The sequence below is a fragment of the Tachysurus vachellii genome, chromosome 18 (genome assembly GCF_030014155.1).
Source record: "Tachysurus vachellii isolate PV-2020 chromosome 18, HZAU_Pvac_v1, whole genome shotgun sequence".
Classification (NCBI taxonomy): Eukaryota; Metazoa; Chordata; class Actinopteri; order Siluriformes; family Bagridae; genus Tachysurus; species Tachysurus vachellii.
Genome location: NC_083477.1, coordinates 11,892,953 through 11,910,930, shown reverse-complemented (window position 1 = coordinate 11,910,930; position 17,978 = coordinate 11,892,953). Strand labels below are relative to the sequence as shown.

Below are 17,978 nucleotides of genomic sequence, written 5' to 3'. Positions count from 1 at the left end.
GTAAGTAAAAACTGAAAGTAGAAGGCAAAACATCAAGCATTAGACCTATGATGCTTAGGCCTAATTTACTCAAACGTTTTATTCATGGACACTTTTTTTTTATTTATTTATTTATTTATTTATTTACTTATTTATTTATTTATTTATTTAATCAATCGAAAAATAAATAAATAAATAAATAAATAAATATAAAGTATTATAGACAGTATATTATATATAAAGTATTATTATATATTATATAAAAAAAAAACATTTATAATGGTGTGTTGTGATTTCCACCACTGTAAATAAAAGAAAAAAAAACTCTGGTGTGATTTTCCCAGAACCATGATTCATTCTAACAGCTCTATTTTGTCCAAGACAAGTCTGTGGTGTAGTCTAGTGTTATAACCCACCGATGAAATGGATAGGAGAGCTGAATAATTTTACATCCCCAAAAGCAAATATACAGTTCCTCTCAGTTCCCTCATGACCTCATTCAATTTCTGCACCTTTGTCATTTATCACACACTGACAAGTTTTGAATAGCTTTTATAACTGAGTTGAATTCAGTGACGAAATCTAGCCACAGGAGTTGGAAGCCAAAGACTTCTGTGCCGGTCCCTAGCCTGGATAAATAGAGATGGTTGCCTCAGGAAGGCCATCCGGTGCCAAATTAAACATGCAAATCTTTTGTGGAAATTCCGTACCGGATCGATCGAGGCCCGGATTAATGACGACTGGCAGCAGGGCTGTCGACCTTAAGGGTGCCGGCAGAAATTGGACTACTGTTGGCCTGGGAAGGAGAGTAGGGAGAAAGGTCCATAGACAGAGAGTGACGAGGAAAGTCAGGAGTATATGTCTGAGAATAGGGACTCTTAACTTTGGTACAATGACCGGGAAAGGTAGAGAGCTGGAGGACAGGATTTGGAGAAGGAAGATAGATATACTGTGTATGCAGGAGACCAAGTGGAAGGGAAGAAAGTACATAGTATTGGAGGGGGATACAAACTGTTTTATTATGGTGTGAATAGGAAGAGAAATGGGGTAGGAGTGATCCTGAAGGATGAGTTTGTGAGGAATGTTTTAGAGGTGAAAAGAGTGTCAGACAGGGTGAAGTAAGAAATGTTAAATGTCCTCAGTGGTTATGCTCCACAAGTAGGCTGTGAGTTTGAAGAGAAGGAGAGATTCTGGAGTGAGTTAGATGAGCTGATCGAGAGTATTACCAGATGGGAGAGAGTAGTGATTGGAGCAGACTTCAACAGGCATGTTGGTGAGTGGAACAGAAGTGATGAGGAGGTGATATGCAGGTTTGGTGTAAAAAAGGAACCTAGAAGGACAGATGGTGGTGGACATTGCTGAGCGGATGGAAATGGATGTAGTTAACACTTATTTCCAGCAGAGAGAGTAACATCGAGTTAAGCATGGAGGTAGTAGTACGCAGGTAGACTACATGCTACAGTGGGGTTTGAAAGTTTGGGCACCCCAGGTAAAATTTTGTATTAATGTGCATAAAGAAGCCAAGAAAAGATTAAAAAAAAAATCTCCAAAAGGCATCAAATTACAGATTAAACATTCTTATAATTTGTCAAAAAAAGTTAGATTTTATTTCCATCATTTACACTTTCAAAATAATAGAAACCAAAAAAATGGTGTCTGCAAAAGTTTGGGCATCCTGCAGAGTTAATACCTTGTACTGCCCCCTTTGGCAAGTATCACAGCTTGTAAACGCTTTTTGTATTCTTTCAATTCTTTTCTGAGGTATCTTCACCCATTCTTCCTTACAAAAGTCTTCCAGTTGTTTGAGATTTCTGGGATCTGTCTGTCACGCACTGCTCTTTTAAGGTCTATCCTTAGATTTTCAATTATGTTGAGGTCAGGAGATTGTGAAGGCCATGGCAAAACCTTCAGTTTACGCCTCTTGATGTAATCCACCGTGGATTTTGAGGTGTGCTTAGGATCATTATCCATTTGTAGAAGCCATCCTCTCTTTAACTTCAGCTTCTTCACAGATGGCATCAAGTTAGAATCCAAAATTTGCTGAAATTTGATCGAATCCATTTTTCCTTCTACTTGTGAAATGTTCCCTGTGCCACTGGATGCAATACAACCCCAAAGCATGATTGATCCACCCCATGCTTAACAGTTGGACAGAGGTTCTTTTCATTAAATTCTGTGCCCTTTCTTCTTCAAACGTACCTTTGCTCATTCCGGCCAAAATGTTTTATTTTAACCTCATCGGTCCACAGAACTTGTTTCCAAAATGCATCAGGCTTGTCTACAGTATATGTTCATTTGCAAACTTCAAACGCTGATTTTTGTGGTGAGGACGTAGAAGAGGTTTTCTTCTGATGACTCTTCCATGAAGACCATATTTGTACAAGTATCTCTTTATAGTGGAATGGTGTGCCACAACTCCAGTGTCTGCCAGATCTTTCTGGAGGGATCGTGCAGTCAAACGTGGGTTTCTCACAATCCTGCGAGCTGTTCTGTCTGATATTTTTCTTGGTCTTCCAGATATTGCTTTAACTTCCACTGTTCCTGATGACTGCCATTTCTTAATTACATTCCGAACAGAGGATATTGGCATCTGAAAATGCTTTGCTATCTTCTTATAGCCTTCTCCTGCTTAGTGAGTGTCAACTATTTTCAGTTTCAGTTTTCTAGACAACTGCTTAGAAGAACCCATGGTGCTGATTGTTGGGGCAAGTTCAGATGAGTCATGGCATTTAAAACCTTTGAGATTGACATCACCTGGTCTTTCCAGACTATGATTGAGAACAATCCATGACACTGTCAGGTCTCAGCTTTTCAAAGGGGGGCGGTGCATGCTATAAACTCTGCAGGGTGCCCAAACTTTTTCAGACACTATTTTTTTATTTTCTGTTATTTTGAAAGTGTAAATGATGGAAATAAAATCTAACTTTTTTCGACAAATTATAAGAATGTTTAATCTGTAATTTGATACCTTTTGGATATTTTTCCATCTTTTCTTGGCTTCTTTACGCACATTAATACAAATTTTTACCTGGGGTGCCCAAACTTTCGAACCCCACTGTATGTAGGCAAGTCAATCTGAGAGAGTTTAGTGACTGCAAAGTTGTGGTAGGAGATAGTGTAGCCAGACAACATTTGATGGTGATGTGTAAGATGTCTCTGGTGGTCAGGAAGAAGAGGAGAGGAAAGATAGAAAAGAAGACCAAGTGGTGGAAGTTAAAAAAGGAAGAATGACGTGAGGAATTCAAGCTGACACAGGCTTTGGGTGGTCAGGAAACTTCCACATGACTGGGAAACTACAGAAGAAGTGAACAGGCAGACAGGTAGGAGGGGGCTAGGTGTGTCATCTGGAAGGAGAAAAGAAGATAAGGTAACATGGTGGTGGAATGAGGAAGTACAGGACAGCATTCAGAGGAAGAGTCTAGCTAAAAAGAAGTGGGATGTAGAAAGGATCGAAGAAAATAGACAGGATTGAAAAGAATCGCAGTGCAGAGTGAAGAGGGACATGGCAAAGGCCAAACAGAAAGCATACAATGAGTTGTATGCCAGGTTAGACACAAGGGAAGGTGAGAAGGATTTGTAGAGTTTAATAAGACCGAGAGATAGAGATGGGAAGGATGTTCAACAGAGTGATTAAAGATAGAGTTGGAAAGGTGCTAACGGGCGAGGAGAGTGCACGTAGAAGATGGAAGGAGTATTTTGAGGAGCTGATGAATGAGGAAATTAGGATGGAAATACAGGAGGAAGAGGTGAATATTGCAGAGCAGGAAATAGCAAATATTAAGGTATTGTCTAAGTTTTCTATCTAGATTGTTCAGCAGGGAGTGAAAAGATGCCTGAGGAATGGAGGAAAAGTGTTCTAGTGCCGATCTTTAAGAACAAGGGTGATGTGCAGAGTTGTAGTAACTACAAAAGTATAAAGTTGATGAGCCACACAATGAATCTATAGGAAAGAGTAGAGGAAGCTAGACTAAGAAAGGAAGTGGATATTTGTGAGCAGCAGTATAGCTCCATGTCCAGAAAGAGAACTATTGATGCAATTTTTGCTCTGTGAATGAAGAAGTACAGAGATGGTTAGAAGGAGCTTCACTGGGTCTTTGTGGATTTAGAGAAAGCGTATGACAGTGTGCCGAGAGAAGAGCTATGATACTGTGTGAGGATGTCAGGAGTGGCAAAGAAGTATATCAGAGTAGTTTGGAATATGTATGAGAGGAGTATGACAGCAGTGAGATGTTTGCTACTTGTTTGCTATGGTGCAAGACAGGTTGACAGCTAAATTCAGACAGGAATCTCTATGGACAATGATGTTTGCGGATGACTGTATCTGTTTGCTCTGTAGTGAGAGTAGGGAGCAGGTGAAGGAACAGCCAGAAAGTCAGTCGTAGTAAGACAGAATACATGTTTGAACGAGAGGGAGGGAAGTAGGACAGTGAGGTTACAGGGGGCTGAGGTCAAGAAGGTACAGAAGTTTAAGTATTTAGGGTCAACCGTCCGGTGCGACTGGGAGCTTGGAAGAGAGGTGAAGAGCCGAGTGCAGGCGGGTTGGAGTGGGTGGGTGGAGAAAAGTGTTAGGAGTGAGTGTTGACAAGTGTGTCAGCAAGAATCAAAGGAAAGTTGTACAAGACAGTAGTGAGACCAGCTATGCTGTATAGGTTAGAGACCGTGAGGGAGGGGCTTTCAACATTAGCACATTCAACACTATCATAAAAATAAAGATTTATGCCAAAAAATTGGAATGGTGAGCATGGATAGCAACATTTCAGTCCTCTCCTCTCTCCACCAGACTCCTAATGGGGTAATAATAATTATGAACTGGATAAGAAAACAGTCAGCTATAAGTGTTATCACGTAAGCACATGTAGTTTTTAGAAATTTTAATTGTATTTAAAGGTATTAGGCCTATGATGTATGTATGTATGTATGTATGTATGTATGTATGTATGTGTAATATGTGGGGGAAAAAAATAATAAAAATGTATGTCCATGTATTAAATCATTGACAATAGCAAAACACTGATATCTTACATAATGGTACAGTATGGTGAGGGGCGGAGAGTGTCACCACCAGGGGGCGGTATAGCTCAGAAATTGAGGGCAGGGTGAAACATCTGAAAAAATGTTTATAGACCTAGAATAAATACATGTATATGCCTCAAGCCAATGTTGCCTTTTAATACATTTTGCTAGTTTATTATCTTTCTTACATTTTCAGTCCTGGAAATTAGTTCTGTCCCCAGGCAGCAGAATAGTGCTGCCCAGCTCTGTGCCTTTTACAGCTCTGCAAATCACAAGGCACTTAACATTCTCACTCACTCATTTTCTACCGCTTATCCGAACTACCTCGGGTCACGGGGAGCCTGTGCCTATCTCAGGCGTCATCGGGCATCAAGGCAGGATACACCCTGGACGGAGTGCCAACCCATCGCAGGGCACACACACTCTCATTCATTCACGCACTCACACACTACGGACAATTTTCCAGAGATGCCAATCAACCTACCATGCATGTCTTTGGACCGGGGGAGGAAACCGGAGTACCCGGAGGAAACCCCCAAGGCCCGGGGAGAACATGCAAACTCCACACACAAGGCGGAGGTGGGAATCAAACCCCCAACCCTGGAGGTGTGAGGCAAACGTGCTAACCACCAAGTCACCGTGCCCCCCAGCACTTAGTCCTGTGTTGTCTTATGTAGGTTTGTGTCTTCATTTAGCACCAGGGGCATAGAGGAAAATTGTTTCATTTCACTATGTACTACACCAGTTATATATGGTCAAATTGACAAAAAAAGCTTCTTTACTTGACTTGACTAGTTTCAAAAAACGGGTTGTTGGAATAGAAAGATTTCTTAGTTTTACATTTTAATGAGATCTGACATCTTAAACAACACAGGGCTCAAAAATGTTTGTCTACTCATTTAATGTGACTGACTGACACCTACAGTGTAAGTGGTGTCATTCTAGATATAGGTAATGTTAATTATGTTCTATGTTTGCTTTGCACAACAATTGTAAGGTGGACTAATATTTCAACACCGAAGAATGAAATTCTAACTGAATTAAATGCTGCCACAAAGTATCTTACCGTCATTCTCTTAATAATCACAAAAATGAAAAACACTGAAAGGGAGAGAGACAGAATCAGAAACATTTTGGCATCCTTTAAGTAATGGAGCCACTGAAAGGGTGGTGTGGCCCAAACAAAGAGTGGGTGTCCCAGCAAGCAGTATGAGAGAATGCCCCTAGCTCCTGTCCGATGTGTCAGGACAGGGGAAAAGTTAAGGGCATGAATCAAAGACACCCCACAGCTGTTTTAACCCTCACACAGGCTTGCTGGCACTGCTCCGAACACTGCACTGTGTCTGGGACTCCATTTTTTTAGTGAGGTCAATCAGCAAGCTGGTAAGGTTCGAACTAGGTACAAATGTCTGATGGTATCTTTACCAGCCATTTCGTTTCACCTCCAATTTTGGCCTTGTTTTGGACTTATTAATCTGGAAACACACCAGCATATTACCCAACTAAATGCCCAGGAGGTTGGGAGGTTGGGAGGTTGGGAAGCTGCATGCAGGAGCAGTCCCTTACAATGTGGCGCTGGGGTGGGAGAAGTTCTGGTAACCGGCAGTAACGTGTGCTGTCTTGCTGTGTCCATGCACACAGATGTGTAGGGCTTGACCAGTTGGATGGTGATGATCAATGAGTCAAGTTGATGCTTCTGGACCAACTCAAATGTTTCTGCTGCCAACTCAGTAGTGAACTGTTCCGGTGCCACTTCCTCATTGACCTTCTCCAGGTGGGAAGGGTCTAGCTGCATCCAGAGCTGCTGGGCATATATGAACAGCTGATACCCCTCTCTGAGCACCATGGTATGGAACTGCTACCCGATGTTCCTCTGGTGACAGTCCAACACGCTCAAGCACGGTTCTCTGCACGGCCATGTAATGTAGCTGGCACTCTACGATGGTAGCCTACGGGCTACCATCTGGGCTTCTCCCATAAGGAGGGCATAGATGTGCAGCCCCCACTCTCCCCTCAACCAACTGCACACCAGGGTGGTACCTTCAAACATCTCCAGGTATTTCTCTGCATCATCCAGGGGTGTAATATTTGCTAGAAAAAGGGGCATAAAGAGCAGTTTGTGTGGGCTGAAAGGAGGTAAGCGGGCTCTGGATGGCAGTGTGGTCTACAGCTTGCTTGTTCACAACTCACAGTCTTCTATCACGTAATTTTTCAGAAAGCACGTTCTGTTTTTTAATTCTTTTACATTTTCTATTAAATTTGATCTATTTCTTTTTATTGTGATAGATTGTATATTTTCTCTTTGGACAGTAGGGGGCGTGATTGACTGCCAGCTGTGAAGCAGAGGGGTGCAAAGGAGAAAAAGAGAGAGTAATGACTGATTGATTGCCTGCAACGCTGTGTGGTTAATGACAGCCAAATTATGTTCTACTTTTCCTTCTCACCAGGCTGCCAGATGCCTGGCAGATGCTATAGAGAGATGGAGCTGACCTTTCCTGCCCTGACCCCGCTGAGCTAAACTTGAGCCTTATGCTGCAATTAATTGTAATTCATTTTGTTCATTTTTTGTGTGCTTCAGTGTCAAATGGTGTAGAATAAGAAAGTGCTGTTTAATGAAAAAAAAAAGAAAAAAGACTCTCTTCATCCTCTGCCTGCTGGGTCATTAATTTCTCATTGCACAGGGATATCAGTTCAAATACATGTAAAATATGTAAATGTTGTGTGTGTGTGTCTGTGTGTATAACGATTTCTTTCTCATTTCTCTGCATTTAAGTGCATAAATTTGGGTAGCAGTGTGTTCATGATCCAAATCTTTATCATTGTTTTGATCTAGAGCATCAAATGTGTATAGAAAGCACAATGCATTTACTGTTTCATAAGCTTTTTGAGCGACTGTATAGCTTATATTATCCGGATATTAAAAGTGTACAAGGAAAATATATCTGAAATGTCCAATAAGAACCACTGAGAGTAAAACTACATATGCTTGATTTTGTATATACATGCTCATGCTTATGCTCTACACATTTTGCACATGCTCTACATATTATATTTTTGTGAATTTTGCTTAATGTTTTGTGTTTATTTATAAATTTGTTTATTTTCATTTATTTATTTCATAAAAAAACAGTCCAATAAACAAGAAAATAAAAACAACCGAATAAGAACAATGTACACTAGGAATTACACCTCTGAACAATTAAAAAACTAATAATAAATATATAATCAAGGTAAAGAAAAATAAATCCTACAAATGATTTGCTTAATGTGTGCTAGCTGTTAAGCTTGGTGAACATATTTGGGATATGACTGGGGAAATTGGCTAGTTATACAATGGGTTTGGGATATATCCAGACCCTTCAAATTGTCAAACATTTTATTGCTTTTTTGTCTTTTGTTGCTATCCATCTACGGCAGCGGTGTCCAATCTTATCCGGAAAGGGCCATGTCTTATGCGTGCAGGTTTTCATTCCAACCAAGCAGAAGCCACACCAGAGTCTACTAAAAGCCAAGAACAACTGATTAAACAGGTGGAATCAGGTGTGGCTTCTGCTTGGTTGGAATAAAACCCTGCCAGTTGGATGGTGATGATCAATGAGTCAAGTAAATAAGTCAATAAGTCAATGAGTCAATGAGTCAATAAACACATCCACAAACACAGGCCCTTTGTGGATAAGATTGGACACCGCCGATCTACGGCCAATAAACCTTAATGCTTTTGATCATTTCTATTTTGAAAGGTGGCCCTTTGCTCTGATGTATGCCTTTGAATGAATTCACCCTTGCCTTAATTCTGACCAATCTCCTATTCCTGTTGCTGAGAAACACCTACACCATATGATGCTGCCACCACCATGCTTCATAGTAGAGATGGTATTACCAGTTGTACCAGTTATAGGTTATGCCAGATGTCACACTTGCCATTCAGCCAGTTTAAGAAAAGTAGAGATCACTGAAAAGAGGTATTTAATATTGGCTGCAACAAATTTTCACTTAATTTGGAAGATTAATAGATTCATTCTTTAATTTGTCATTTATTTACAAAAAACAATGTTTGTAAAGATGCATTTTTAAGAAACATAATTATCACAAAATATCTATAAATGTCTATAAAATTCATTGCAGATACTTTCACTTCAAAAACTGGATAAAAAGGCATTGATAATTTTTGTGTCTATAACACTCTGTCAGTAGACACTGAGTTATCTGAAGAAAACATGTCTGAATCAATAATAAAATTAAACATTAATCATAATAAATCCTTTAAAGAACATAAATATATTATTGTGCACATATTCAGTGTTCATATAAGAAACAAAAAAATTTAATTTACATCAATTCTTAAAAATCAACATTTATTTTGAAAAGGTTTTCAGTAGATATGCAAAATTTTAAATTTCAGATGTCGGGATTGGTCTTTTGGTCAGGTTTCAGGCTTCTGTGGATTTTATGTGGCAATACATGCTCATGGAGACAGCCATGGCGAAGAGCTAATAGTAAAAAAAAAAAAAAAGAAGAAACTTTATTCATGAAAAAAAACGACTAAACAAAATGGCAGTATGCTAGAACCAATAAACACTTTTGATACAAGAATTCTTATGAATTTGCATTATGTAGTAGTGAATGACATTTATATAAAGACAAGGGGAATTGCTATACTACCTCAAGTGCGGCGATGCCCAAGGCCACAGCTATGATGACAACTGCATTTGAATCAACGATTTTCATCAATGCTGGCAAACATCCATTTACATTCTGTGGAAGAAAAAGATAAAATCATATAATCATATAGTAGACAAAAAAAGAATGGGATATTACTGATTTTCATATTTTAGTATAAGGATTTCTAAATTGTTTTGTAAATAAATATTGTTATTATGCAGATATAAAATATGAAAAAGCCAAAAACAAACGACAATAAACACTTTCTTCCTCTAGTTATCTGGTCGTTGTATTTTCATTGGTCAATCTATAGGAATTAAATCTTTCAGTGCTCACTTTCCTGCCAGCTGTTTTAGTAGCTAGATAAATAGATCTCTGCCATAAAATAAATTTAGGGAAAAAATAAAAACATTATCAAGTTTTAGTTGCATTAGTTATTTGCATTACCGCAACAGTAGCGTTTAGGTAACTACAGGATTGAAGCCGACAGCACTGGATTGGATACAGTTGGGTGTTTTGGAAGAACGGGGAACCTGTGAAATCTGTAAAGTTGTTGAATCCACAGCATTTCAGCTACAGACACAGAAACAAACAGAAGAGGTGTTAAACATACCCCAGACATAAGGCAGAAATTACAGACATTAATGACCAATCATTTGTAATCATGTAAGTATATCAGGCAAAGATTTGTTTACTGATAATATATTATTGACATGTTTATATTCCGTTACACTTTAATACTCTCTCATATTATGCAAATCCCTATTTTTGACTATTGTGCAATAACCTATTTATATCTATTTATTTTTATCTATATAAAATACTTACATACTTATTTATACCTTATACATCAATTACAGTAACTGATTTATTACAATTGCCTTGACTGCCAATGTTGCGTTTTTTGTTTAGCTTTCAAAAAATTCTATGTGTATTGCGCTGGAAGGACTGCTTTAAATAAGCTGTACTCAGTATCGAGTCAATAAAAGAATCTTGAATTTTGAATTTGTCTTAAATTTTCTTTAATTAAGATTTGAACCACAATCAAAAAACGGTATCAAGTTTGCCTGTAATTAACAACAAAATTTACCAACCAAGTCCATGGTGGTGTTCCACAGACCCGTGACATCTGGATTATTGCCGTAATCTTTTCGAATGCTGTCCACTACAGTGACTCCCAGCTGAGTTATCAGAGTTTGTATCTGAGAGACAGAATTTGCAGCAGAAACCATTAAGCAATAAGTAATCGAAAGCAGCTCTCCAGATCTGTAAAAGGTGTTTGTGTTACTTACCAGTCCCTTGAAGACCAAAATCACAATTGCTCCAGCGACCTCAGCAATGAAAACTATAAGGATAATGACAAAGAACTGCAGAGAGAAAGAGCAATAAAAGTGAGGGCACCAAACTTTAGACCAATTCAACGGATGTGTTAGACATACTGTATACAGTAAAAGACGTGCATTGAGTGTGATGTGGACCTCTGTGACAACAATTAGTGCACTGAAGTCATGTCACAAAGATCGTATTTACAAGTTAAACGCACATAAGAAGCAGTTTCAGAATTTCAGAAGCAAAACATGGTGGAATCACTGGATGCAACATCTGCAGTTCATGGTACATTTCTTTTTTTATTATCCATTATAAAACAATCAATTGTGCAATTATGAAATACTGTGTAACAAAAAGTTTATAGTGGTTTCAAAAATGTATCAAAAACATTTTGATAGTAGAGTGAAAGAATCATGCTGTATTTTTTGTAGTTAATTAAGAGCATTAATCATGCTCAGACCAAATTAACTTGAATGCACAGTTTGAAAATTGTGTAATTAGTGAATAAATACTTCTTGGACTCTAGTGCAGCACCAATACGATTATTTTAATAATTTAATTATTCAGTTTTTGAAACCCAATAAAAAAAGGACTTTTCTACTGAAAGTCTATGCTTCAGTTGCTTGTCTGTGACAGCAGAGACACCTGAGCCTCCCTAACCCAATTTACCAGCTTTTAAATAAATAAATAAATAAATAAATAAATAAATAAATAAGAAGGAAATGGGGTGATAATGATTTGTAAATTATGTTTTTGATGTTTAAGAGAATCTATGTTAGATGCATCTTTAGCTAACTCCATAGCTGGAAGCATAGATGACTAGCTAGTTAACAAACCTATGTTACCCTTGTTTATATACTGTTGATATTTGAGGTTTTTTTTTTTTTTTAACAGTTTTTACCAAATTCACCGTTTTACACAAGTGAATTATTACTGCAGAGACAATACTTTCATTTAGTAAACTATGTATCACCAGAGTGTTGAGCTTCATGTTTGGGTGTGTGTTCACTACTAAAATAATATGAAATTGTTTTTGTATGGTTAATTCACTATTATTATCCCTTGTTGTACATTCCGTCACTGATTTAATCCTCGATCATGAGCATTAGTAAGGATTACAGTCTGAGAGAACAGAATGTATTGTCTGTGGTAAAGGCGATATCATCTGTAGAGAATGAACAGATCATTACGTCATACTTTCCCAGTCTCTAAAAGCCTTTATGTGTTAAAAGAGTTCTTTAGTGAGTAAAGTTTAAAGTTTGAAGATACGCAATTAATAGATCTGGATTAGTGCATTTACTAAGTAATAATTTAACTATACTTCTAGAAAACAAGTTTAACAATAGCGCATTTAACAATTGAAATTGTCTCAAAGCAGCTTTACAGAACATAAACATAGAGCAAAAGGTTATTATAAAGATTAATATAATACAAAATTCAAGATTAATTTTAGATATATTTCCTTATTAGATTTTAGATATGTAGTTCCTTTATGATATGAAATGAGTTGTATGTAAGTTCTCACCCATACTAAGAAGAGGCCATAATGTTACATAGCAGTTTACATTATCTACAGAACCGAGAGTGCCAACATGTGTTTAGGGTTATAACACAAGTTCATGTGTCTGGTCTTTTAACTGTGTTATAAATGCTGTAACTGAGGAAGCAGACTTACTGTAAGCAGCATGCACCTACTCTCGCGAACGGCGCCACAGCAGCCCAGGAAGCCGAGCAGCATCAGCACACCGCCCACAGCAATCAGCAGGTAGCCTACATTCAGAACCTGCTTCAGCTCAGGTGGGGCACCAGACAGACCTTGTAGAGCACCCATGATAGAGTTATTATCTACCTTTACCCAGATACCTACAGCCAAGATACCTGCTCCAGCCAACTGAGAAAGAGGAAGACAGAAATAGAGAGAGAGGAGAGATTATATGAAACAGGGATACAAGATTACATTTCTCCTTTTTATTAAAATGCACATGAAAACTTGATCACATGGCTCTTTATTCCTGCTTTATACATTATTTGGGGCATCCTTTCATGGTTCACAAGAGTTTTCATGGACAGATAGTTCGTTCTGAAAATCATTCTTATCCAACAAGAGCCCCTGAGGTTGGGTAAATTTAAATCCATATAAGAGGAGACCCTGAACCGCTATCCATACTTCAGATTATACAATTTGGCTTGAGTTATTGTGCTTCTTTTGTATATGGATTACTGGGTTATTTAGTGTATGGTATGCTTAGTATGCACTCTTTCACCTTAGATATCACTGACATTTTCACTTTTTCAGTTGTCTGTGAACTTTGCTTTTTTTTTTTTTTTTTTTTTTTTTTTTTTGAGTTTTATTTGGAGCCTTTTCTTTATGTTTTTATATGGGTTTTGTGTGCTTCATGTCATTGAGCTACTCAATGTAAATTAACTGTACTTAGAACACACTTTAATTACTTTATTTAGGACATTAGTAGAATATCCAGAATTTTCTTTCAGCATTATCCTTTATTGAGCTATGTTTGTCGACAGCCATCATAAGAAAAAGGATAAGAAGGAACCTCATTAACCCTATTTATTCACCGAGGTGGTAGGGCGATCCATTTGCATGCCAGAATAAAGGTCAGAAAGGAAGGAAATAAAACTCTCACAACATGGGTGACAGTCCAGGTAAATTCAGTTACTGTGTTACTAATTTGTGTAGTGACACATTTCGAAGCACAATAAGCAGCAAATATTCATTCCATGTTAACAACTGACATGCATCATTTGTCCCATTCCCATGGATGAATTTTATGATAAGAACTCCTACTGTATCTTTGTGCTGTTTCTCTGTTTCCATGACTAAATGCCATGACCAAACATTTGGATAACGAAAAAAACAAACAAACAAATGAGGTTGACAACAAACATCCAATCAGAAATAAGTGTATATCTCGGCCTGCCTGTCATTCATGTGGGCGTGTTTCAAGGGCTTTGGAGCGAAGGAGCTATACTTGGAATTACAAAATCTTTTATAATATACATTTAAGTGCATTTAGCTGATTGTTTTTTCCCAAAAGGATCTACAGGTGAGACAAAATGCAATTATAAAAAAACGATAAAATCCATTGTACTTACAAAGATGATTCCATTGAAAATAAACATCATTGTTTTCAAAAATGCAAAGCAGCCCATCTTGACGGTGTCTTATGTACCTGAAACAGACATAAAGACATTAAGTCAGCACTCAAGGCCAGGAGGGTTCTTTGGTCAGTTTTCTTAAAAAAGTCCTAATAGAGTGGAGATTGTGGGCTCAGTACAACTCATACCCTACTGTTTAATCTGTTTTTTTTTTGTTTGTTTTATTAAATAGTTTTATTAAAAAAGCTTTTGGGTTTAAGTATCTCTATCCAAGAAACAGCTGCTTGCTGTGATTAGTTATTTAAATGAATCCTTGTGTCAAAACTACAACAGTAATTGAATCTTTCAGTTCAGTATCAAGATTAGCAAAAGCAGCAAATTTACTTTTGAAAACAGCTTTCATTTTAGAATATCTACCCTGGGTAAACCACATAGAAATCACAAACCATTTAACTCATAGGGTCTTTTACATTATAGAAGATTCAGAAAAATCGTCCACATTTAGTTTAATTTAGAGTAAGATTATTATTCAATCACACAGAAAACAGCAAGGTAAATTGAACCTTTTCAACCACACCGAGGTCTGTAACCGCAATTACTGTAGCGCTTGTGGGAACATCGAGATATTACACACATTAAAGGGATTGAAGAAAACTATTATATGATGGAAAGAGAGGGAGTGACATGGCATAACAATGGTAGGAACATTTAGTGGAATTTATTAAATCGAGGACAATCGGTATTGTATGAAACATTGAAAACAAGTAAATTGCATTCAAAAAGGTTACAAGAAAGAGAAATGCTATTAGCCCTATCAGTCCCCTGGATCTGTGGAATTGACAAACAGGGCCATTTGCATGCGTGGATAAATGTTAGAAAACAAGGAAACAAATCCCTTACCATCTGAGTGACTGGCTTATTCGGTAACTGCGGTTACTAATTTGCACAGAGGTGTTTTCCAAAAATATACATTAACTTTACATCTAAGTCCAAAATGGAGATATTTAAACATGATATTGTGGGTTTATAAGGGACAGGTAGTCTCTGTATATGTGGTTCACCATTTTTGAGAGTTCGTTGAAGTGCAAGAAGTGACAGAAAGCAGGATTGGCATTTTCAATTTACATTTATGCCATTTGGAATAAGCTCTTAACCAGAGCAACTTACAGAAGGTTCTGAAGTCTCTAATACTGTAATTAATAGATTGATACTGGTTCACTCGGCCATGGACTAATACCGTTGTCTGAAACTCTGTTGGGAGGCAATAAAGCTTGTAGAACCCAAAGACAAGTTTCTATTTTTATATAAGTGCTTGTTTTACTATTTCAGGAAGAGTTCTTGTCTTGTTCACATTGTTTACAGTCAGCCAGTGACTCAGTTGTTTTGACATTTAGGGGAAGTTTCAGTCCACCACCAAGGTGCCAGTACAGAGAAGTATAATGATGCATGTCTTCCTTGTATCCTGAAAGATGGTGGGATCAGATGAGGAGTGTTAGAAATGTGTATTTCAGGATATGGACCACCTTTTTTTGTTAACCTCGATGAGAAGTCTAAACGAAATCTTTACATTAATTTTCAATTCAATGATTAATTTGGTCATGTAACCTAAATGATATCACTGTATACGTTAAATATAAGGTATTTAGTATTTTGCCTTAAAAAGTTGTATGTTACACTACCATGTCTAATGTTTAGGTTCATAGTTTTACACTCATCATGCAAATAAGTGTTTTTAAAAAAAAACCTTACCTGTGAGCTTTTATTTAAATGCCTACATACACAAGTGCTCTCATAATCTGTTAAGCCTATACAATGTCTGTTAATCAGATTTTATCCATAATTGTTTAATCCACTAATCTTAGATCAAGTGGTCTACCAAATAATTTCATAAATGCTCTGTTTTTTTTATATTTTATACTCCATGCTCTTTATATTAAAAAGCTCTACATATTCATTTTTGAAAACATTTAGGTGCCTAAGCTGTAAAGACAGTGATAATACAATTTATTTATTTGTATGTGTTCATTACCAATATTATCAACAGAGGAATCATAGCTAGAAATTTCACCAGGTTACTCACTCACAGTGTGCATCAGAATCATTATGCTCTAATATCTAGAAAAATCACTTTAAATAAATGTTTATTTACTGTTAGATCAGAAAGGATAAAACTTATTTCCACACAGGACAGGGATTTTTATTTGACATGTCTCCTTTCATGTAGGGACTGTGCTGACCATGACGAATCATACATAGCATTTGAGCCAAGAGACCAAGTGGTGATGAAGAACTTTCACTCAACTTCTGTCTCATTTCCCATAAATATCACTGACATTGATGTTTACGGTCTCTAAAATTCTGTTGTCACCTTTATCACAATCAGCAGCCATCAGATACCATCTCATCTTTTTCTTCCCTGTCACAAAAATCATTATCTGTATGGTATCTATTCAGGTCAAATATCAGATACGGAATAATAAACTTCATTTGCACTTCCCTTTACAAAAGAAAGCATGAATTACATGAGTTTGTTCTCGTTATGTCAATGTTTATCTAGTGTTAGGTTTATCACAGCAACACTGAAATCTCCAGAGCTTTTTAATTGCAGAGGTGGGTTCTTTTTCACTCTGTCTCGCTAACATGGCCTACCACTCACATGCATGTATGTATGTATAGAAACAGGAAACATTTATTGTCCATGGCCCATTTCAGTATCACACTTGACCAGCTAAGTGCGTTACTTCACTGATTTATTAAGCACCCAGGCTGAATCTCAATCCACTCAGTGAAAACAGAAAACTAGTCTTCATCAATTGCATTTAATTTCCACTGTACATGGTATGATGCTCGCTGGTGTTTTGCATGGACATTTGAATTATCATGAGCCCAGATAAGATCAAGGACATTCATGTTTTGTTTAAACAAAAAACAGCAGCGGGCATTCGATTTCTATTTTTTTTTGGATAGCACGGTGTGTAAATTAAATGCATTAAGTGTCATTATTTTATGTCTTTACTTTTGAGGGTCACCAATAGCCGGTACCAAATTTCTTATGTGTGTAAAAACATTCTTGGCCAATAAACTGATTCTGATGTATAATTGAATAAAAATAACATATATTATTCAGCATGACTCAGAAGAAATGCTAATGGGGCTTTCCTTTCTTAATTAAGCCTTTTTTTTTGGATTTCTTTCCTGTTGTCACTTTATTTGTTTTTATTGCTCGTTCTTTCTAGGGGCAATGAGCTGGAAATTTCAGGGCACACCTGGTGACGGTCATTTCCTGGAGATAGCTAAACCTGTGGACATCTCTTGAGCACTAAGAGTGAGAAATGACAAACCAATTATATAACGGCAATTTTTGTTAAAATACTTGTTAAAAACACATCCATTATACATATTAAAACAAAACAATGTTTTAAAAAAAAAAACCTAAAAAAAAAAAACTGGAAAGAGTTCAGTGTCCGGTATATTCATGGTAAATAGAGAGATTTACTTTTTCAAACTCAAAATAATGACACAATAATGTCTGTTTGGGGTAGTTTGTGGTTGAAGTTCATCGAAGAAGCTTAATGTAAAGATAAATTAACTTGCTTCAAGAGAATTCATGTGATACAGAGTGAGTGAAAGATATTCTTACCTTTACTGAAGACTTGAAGGGGAAGGAGAATGTAAGATTACAGGAAGCGTTGGAACTTTCTGAATTTCTGAACGTCCACAGAAAACAGGGCTGAAAATACAAAGCACCGGGTTGTCTTTTCTACACTTCTGCTTCAATCATTCTGGCTGAACTGCAGCAGGTTTACAATTGCCGGAGAGAAAGAGGGAGGAGAGAAGAGATGAAAGAAAAGCTAGTGGGACTGACGGTTTCCTGTTCC

At 37.2% G+C, this 17,978-nt stretch overlaps 1 protein-coding gene across 1 annotated transcript; it reads right to left on the bottom strand.

Moving 5' to 3' along the window:
• Positions 1-8,941: 8,941 nt before the first annotated feature.
• tspan34b (tetraspanin 34b) lies at positions 8,942-17,964 on the bottom strand. The gene is made up of 8 exons (XM_060892383.1): positions 17,741-17,964; positions 14,098-14,174; positions 12,659-12,874; positions 10,947-11,021; positions 10,749-10,856; positions 10,102-10,227; positions 9,655-9,747; positions 8,942-9,482 (listed from the first exon to the last, which is right to left on the bottom strand). Exons 2-8 carry the CDS (start codon positions 14,152-14,154, stop codon positions 9,423-9,425), a joined length of 735 nt encoding a protein of 244 aa, XP_060748366.1. The 5' UTR covers positions 14,155-14,174; positions 17,741-17,964; the 3' UTR covers positions 8,942-9,422.
• Positions 17,965-17,978: the final 14 nt, after the last annotated feature.

Bases quoted from the DNA above. Each gene is read 5' to 3' on its own strand.
- tspan34b (XM_060892383.1), bottom strand. From the start codon at position 14,154: ATGGGCTGCTTTGCATTTTTGAAAACAATGATGTTTATTTTCAATGGA. The intron at 10,857-10,946 runs GTAAGTAACACA...TCTGTCTCTCAG, and splicing joins TTTTGGTCTTCAAGGGACTG to ATACAAACTCTGATAACTCA. The intron at 10,228-10,748 runs GTTGGTAAATTT...CTGTGTCTGTAG, and splicing joins GGAACACCACCATGGACTTG to CTGAAATGCTGTGGATTCAA.